The 6,804-nt window shown below is 48.2% G+C and overlaps 1 protein-coding gene across 1 annotated transcript; it reads right to left on the minus strand.

Annotated features, from left to right (window-relative positions):
- Nucleotides 1–1,003: 1,003 nt before the first annotated feature.
- On the minus strand, nt 1,004–1,921 carry LOC308049118 (olfactory receptor 14I1-like; the record flags this gene model as incomplete). Its single annotated transcript, XM_080358553.1, has 1 exon — nt 1,004–1,921. One exon carries the CDS (start codon nt 1,919–1,921, stop codon nt 1,004–1,006), a length of 918 nt encoding a protein of 305 aa, XP_080214679.1.
- Nucleotides 1,922–6,804: the final 4,883 nt, after the last annotated feature.

Raw genomic sequence — 6,804 nt, forward strand, 5'->3', positions numbered from 1 at the left:
GAGGATAACCATGTGAACAGGAAGAGGAGAATGGGAATGGAGAGAGCCTGAGTGTCATGGTGTCACTGCATGAGAGCTCCAGCAATGCGGTAAATCACAGAAGTGGTCAGCTCTGCTGGGGCCACAGAACTGTACCCAGGACACGACTGAAATGATTCCTGTAGATGACAGAGGAGCCCCTACTGTGTCTGACACTGGAGACAGATGTCCCAGGTCATGAGTCTTGTACAGGGCAGGGGATGACACACAGATCAGTACTGATCGCAGGATGTGGTCACCAGTAGTGAGTGCTCTGTACAAGGACAAGGTGCAGGAAACAGCACTAACGCAGTGATGAGCAGGGATGGTGCTGTCCCCAGCCACAAAGCTGCCCATCAGCTGGGATAGGGGAGTGGATATGCAGAAAGTCTCCAGGGAGAACAAATGTTCCAATAAGAAGTCCATGGGGATGTGCAAATGCTGTTTTGCCACCACCTGCACAATAATGAGGGTTTTCCCAAACATAAACACCATACAGGTCATGAGGGAGAGAAGAATTTTCTAAAGGGTGGGAACATTCCCCATTCCTGGTAGGAGGGCACCTCCACAACTGCGACATTGCAGTTTTGCCGTGGAAGGTTTTAGGTACTTCTTTTCCCCTTGCACTTGGTAGGGAACCTGCGAGGAAGGGCTTTTGGTTCTTTTGTAGATGCTTGGGTATCAGTCAGAAAGACAAGTCATTGCAGGTACTTTTTTTTTTTTTTTTTTAACTAAAAATAGAGTAGAGCCCCATGTTCACATAGTCACAGGGTCACATTAGTGAAGTCGATAATGAAGTCGAAATCATCTGTCCACATTCCTTTGTGGATAACATTATTAAAGTTAAAAAGAAAATGGCAGAACAAAAGACAACACAAACACAAAACTGACGACAACAACAAACTAATGAGAAAGGATGGACCTGTAATGAGTTACATTATGAGTCATATATTGAAACAGATGGACACTCTAGAGTTTCTGGAAGTCATCCAGTCATCAGTTTCCACACTGCATTCTGCAGCTCCTGGTTTCTCAGGCTGTAGATGAGGGGGTTCAATGTTGGAGGCACCAATGAGTACAGAACTGTCAGCACTAGATCCAGGGATGGCAAAGAGATGGAAGGGGACTTCAGGAAAGCAAACAAGCCAGTGCTGATAAACAGGGAGACCACGGCCAGGTGAGGGAGACACATGGAAAAGGCTTTGTGCCGACCCTGCTCAGAGGGGATCCTCAGCACGGCCCTGAAGACCTGCACATAGGACAGGACAATGAACACAAAACATCCTAAAATGACAAAAGTACTGAAAACAAGAAATTTAAATTCCCTGAGATAGGCATCTGAGCAGGAAAGCTTAAGGATCTGGGGAAGTTCACAGAAGAACTGTTCGACAGTATTACCTTGGCAAAGTGGCAGTGAAAATGTATTGGCCGTGTGCAGCAGAGAATAGAGGAACCCAGTGGCCCAGGCAGCTGCTGCCATGTGGACACAAGCTCTGCTGCCCAGGAGGGTCCCGTAGTGCAGGGGTTTGCAGATGGCAACGTAGCGGTCATAGGCCATGATGGTGAGAAGAAAAAACTCTGCCGAAATGAAGAACAAAAACAGAAAGAGCTGTGCAACACATCCAGGATAGGAGATGGCCCGGGTCTGCCAGAGGGAGTTGCCCATGGCTTTAGGGACAATGGTGGAGATGGAGCCCAGGTCATTGACAGAGAGGTTGAGGAGGAAGAAGTACATGGGGGTGTGGAGGTGCTGGTCCCAGGCTATGGTGATGATGATGAGGCTGTTGCCCAGGAGAGCAGCCAGGTAGATGCCCAGGAAGAGCCAGAAGTGCAAGAGCTGCAGCTCCCGTGTGTCTGTCAATGCCAGGAGGAGGAACTGGGTGATGGAGCTGATGTTGGACATTTGCTGTTTCTGGTCATGGGGACCTGTCCAATAAGGAAAAGGCAGTGAGAAATTAGGGCAGAGTTCTCTGAGCAAAATGTGTTCCAGTTCTCATGGAAATCACCTACACTGACTTACCCTGTTCAGGTCCCTTTCACGAGCTGTGGTTGGTCCTGGCTGACGGTGTCATTGGGAAGCATCATCTTTGTTGTGGACTATACTGAATTCAGTCCTGCCCTACAGCAACAGGGAAATAGAGAAATGGGGTGATCTCAGATTATATCAACTCATGATATCAAAGACCATTTAAGCACAGTCACTCCCATCTCACCTAATGGCAGAGCAGAGCTGTAGAGATCTTGTTTTGTTTATTTTATTCTAATTGCCCCACCAAGGCTGAGAAGGTTTTGTTTGTTTGTTTGTTAAAGCAAAAATGCCTTAACAATGCTTTCACTGCAAGTGAAACCTTGTGGGTGCTGACAGACAAAGGGACTGTCCCTTAATGCAGAGTGGGGACAGCTGGTCTGTCCATCAGTCCTTTTCTCAGCTGCCCTGTGCCAGCATCTCTTTGAGCTGGAGGACGATCAGCCCCAGATGTTCCCCTGAGCAGAAACTGGACACTGCTGAGAGCAGAGCAATACGGTTTCCAAGGGCTGATCTGCAAACCACTGACCGTTCTCATTGTACAAGAACAGGATCTCAGCTCTGCCCTCCCAGCCAAGGACACTCCGGGCTCAGTGTTGTTGGGATCTCCCTGGGCAGGCTGAGCGCTGACCCTGGCAGGCGGCAGAGTCCCTGCCCTGGCACAGCCCTGGGGTGCAGGGACCCTGCTCTGCAGGACAGCCCTGGGCACCCCTGCCTGCACATTTACATTTACAGCCCACAGCCATCCTGGGGAGAATGCAGCATTCACGTCTTGTCACTCTGACAGCACAGAAGGCAACTCCTGCTCTGCAGCTCATCCTCTCCTCTGCATCAAGGAATCTCTAAGAGTTGTCCTTACGTCTCTTGTAGGCTCTGCAGTGTGACAGCTATCAGAGATTCTGCCATGATTTGCAGATGCAATGTCCTGCAGCCACAGGCTTAATATTTGTGAATATTTCTCTCCCAGTGATGTCTCAGCATCCTCCACCCCATGTTGTCTTTAACCTCTCTGTGCCTGTCTCCTGTGCCCTCGGTGCTGCAGGCAGAGCCCTCAGCCCTGCTGCGTGTGCAGAGGAGCTGCTCCTGGGCAGAGCTGTCTCTCTGCAGCGCTGCCACTGCCATGAGCTCCCTGTGTCCCAGGAGCCCAGCCCAGCTCACAGCACAGGAGCAGCCCATGATGTCCCTTTCTCTGTCCCCTCTGGGCTCCCTCCAGGTGTCCCTGGGGCTCCAGGGACACATCCTTTCAAACAACTTCAAGTAATCAGTGATGTTGATTCTCTCTCCTCTGCACAGACACTTCTTGCCAGCATTGTATTCTTCTTATAAAATAAAGTGGTATGAGAATGATCTTTTCTTGTCCCATCATCAGACAGGACACCAGGAATGTTAGAGCAAAAGATCTAATTTTTCCAAGGTGGCTGGTGGGAATATCTTCAGTTGAATTTATTTAGGCATTTTATTCTGGGTTTCTACTCCTAGGACTAGAAAGACATTCAGGAATATTTGGCCGTGTCATGTCTGTGCTCTGCAGCAAAGCCTTTGCACACATGGGCTCTTGGACACTTGGTACCAGGTTTCCTTGTGGCAGGTCAGAGCGGGGCTGGTGCCACAGCTGGGGTGGTTCAGCCCAGATGTGAGGCCATGTCCTCAGCCAGGGACCTGACTGGGGGAGCTGGAGCTGTCAGTGCTGCAGACAGAGCTGTGACACGGATGGAATAAACTGCCAGGCAGGGTGGCAGGAGGTTCATCTGGTCTGCAAGCACAGCAGCCGCCAATCACGGCAACAGTCCAGATCAAAACTCAGCCCAGACCTGTAAGGCAATTCAGGGGCCCCATAATGAGCTGTTACTACTGCAGGAACAGTTAAACGAGGAACAAAGACACAGTGTGGCCACTGATTAATTTAATAAGGGAAAGAAGTGATGTTCTCTGTGTGTCTTGTCCTCCATCCTCACCAGCAAGGTCTCTCAGGCCTCTGTGACTGGAGGCAGGAATCTGGAGGAGAACAACCAGCAGCAGATGGAGATCAAGTCAGGGTCACTGGAACTAACACAATCCTTACCAGTCTATGGAACAGGAGGAGCAGCGTCTTAGAAGCTGAGACAGCAGGACAGTATCACAGTGAGGCCACTCTCCATCATCTCTGAAAGGTCATAGAGGCTGGGACTGGCAGCACTCACACTGTGCATACCCTTTTCAAAATGGCCAGTGGATGAGCAGGGGGACTAAGGGTTGTGCCCCAGGACATGTCCACTTGGATCTGATTTCAGGGTGTCTGAAAGAGAAGGCGGAGAAGTTTACCCAGGGTAAACCTGAATGATGCTGTCCTTCCTTCCCCTTCATGTTTTCAAATTAGAGAAAGCTCTGAGGTTCTACCTGACCACAGAAATAATTCACACAAGGCATAGAGCTGCTTTACAAGTACCCCCAAATAGCTCTGACCACAACTTTTGCATCACTTTTCAATTGCTGAAACCCAAGTTATTCCTTTTTCCTGTCCTAATACCTTCCAGAAAGAACAGCCTGCCATGTTAATCCTTTCAGAGCAAGTTGTGTACAGAACCTGCATGTCAGCCAGGCATCAACAAACGCCTTTTACAAAGTGGAGATGAGGCACTTGACGAGCTGCTGAACCCAGGAATTGGCATGCCATGTCTCCTGAGATTCCGGGGAACACCGAAACCTGAAGTGCAGAGCAGGGTGAGTCCTCGTTGGGTACCCTGGCTTGTGTCCTGACACATGTGGTGCTTCAGGCTGCGAAGACAATCAAACCAAACAAATGAAGGCAGCTCAGAACTCCAGGCTCGGCTGCACAGGTGAGACTTCAGACACTGGAAATGCAGGTAGTGGTGTGTGTCAGTGTACACCACGTATTCTGCCTTCTTTTGTGCCTTTGCACCAATCTGGGACTTGTTATATGACTCAAAAAGAAACAATTCCCCTATGCCATCGCCCCCTCATGCTAGAAAAACAAAGGATAAAAGTTATGGGAGAGGAATGATTTGGGGGCAATACTGTCCAAGAAGATTTGTACTCTTTAAATGAAAAAAAATGGTAGAAGTGAAAGAAAATCACTGTTCTAAAAACTTCATGCAAGAGGCTAACTGCTGAGACATAGCAGTTGTTTTGAAAAGCAAGAATGACTGTTGGGAATGAAATTAAAGAGCTTTAGTTCATCATCATTCATCAAGAATAAGGAATTCCCTCTTATTCTTATTAGTGACAGCACCACTTTTCAAATACATCCTTGAGGTTGCCTCTATTTTTCAACGACTCCAAAACTGAGCCTGCTCAGATTTTGAAAGGACTGCTTCGAAGCTCTGCAACCCAAATCTCTACAACGTTCTCTCATCGAAGGTCTTTTACCTCAGGGAGGGGAAAACTGGCAATGTAGGCACCATTCCCCCCTGTCTGGAGAGCCAGGAGAGCGGTGCCACACAACAACCAGCCTCCGAGGGAAGCTGGAGGTTGTGTGAATTGAAATGGTTTCAACTCAAACCATAATTTAGGTTGGAAAAGACCCTTAAGTACATCAAATTCAACTGTAAATATAACACTGCCAAGTCCACCACTAAACCCTATCCGTAAGCACCATGTCTACACATCTTTTAAATCACTTCAAGAATGGAAGCTCAAATCTCGAGCTCGCAGGACGGCACTGTCTGCAGTTAGATGTAAGACACTTGTCATAACTGCGATTTCAGACCTCGCTGGCAGAATTTCTCGTACCCTTCACTGAGGAGGGCAGGGTATTGGGGATATGGGAGCACACTTCAGTTTCCAGATCCCAGAACAGAGCCCAAGCCACCCTTCCCTTGGCCTCTGGCTTCATGTTTAATGGGATGTAAAGCCAGTGGGCCTTCTGTGGATAATCATGTAAAAATGCATTGATAAGCCTTCAAGTGTTTGTGTAATTTCTCTAAGAATGTCGATACTGTGGGAGGGAAAAAAAAAAAAAGTAAATAAACAAAACAAACAAACAAAGAAGAAACAAAACCAGGTTGATCTTCCTGAATATAAATGTCTGCAACACTGGAGTCTGCATCTGTGGTAGCCATTCTGGGCAACGCCAGTTAAATAGGCAATTGCACTATAAGGCATGATGCCTCACCCACAAGTACCTATCTAAGTGTTTCAGATGAAGGGTGGTATTGCAAAAGTTAATATTTTCCTCTCCAGGTGCATGGACACGGCTCGTGTGTGTCTCCAGAGAGTGGCAGAGGCTGGATCCCCTCCCCAGGACACACTCCTTAGAGGAGAGACAGAGCCATGGGGGTCACTCATCAGGTCTTCATGGCATTTTACTTGGCATCACTTTTGATACATTTGGTGCTCTTCCATGGCCTCTTTTTTGCACAGAAGATCATGAAAATACAACCATTTCATAAGAGATGGTCATAAAGGCCCTGTTATGGACAAGAAAGCTCAGCATGAGCTCTGGAGGGAGCGAGGAAGTTTCTAATAAGCACCAGGAAGACTCATGAAGCTCATGGCCACTTCTGAAGAGTGAGAAGCCCTGAGCAGCAGTGACTGGCCATGTGTAGGTGTGGGAGAGAGGGTTGGGGGATGTCAGGGAGAAACAAGGTTATGATTGATGGCTTTAGCAGATCTTTACAACCATGACTGAACCCAGAAATGGAGAACAGTTGATATCTCGGGGTGAGAGAGAAATTGAAGTTTTTCCTAGGAAAACAGAGGGAGGGAGGGAGGGAGGCAAGGAAGGAAGGAGGGAAGGAAGGAAGGAAGGAAGGAAGGAAGGA

This window comes from Nesoenas mayeri, assembly GCF_963082525.1.
Source record: "Nesoenas mayeri genome assembly, chromosome: 23".
NCBI lineage: Eukaryota > Metazoa > Chordata > Aves > Columbiformes > Columbidae > Nesoenas > Nesoenas mayeri.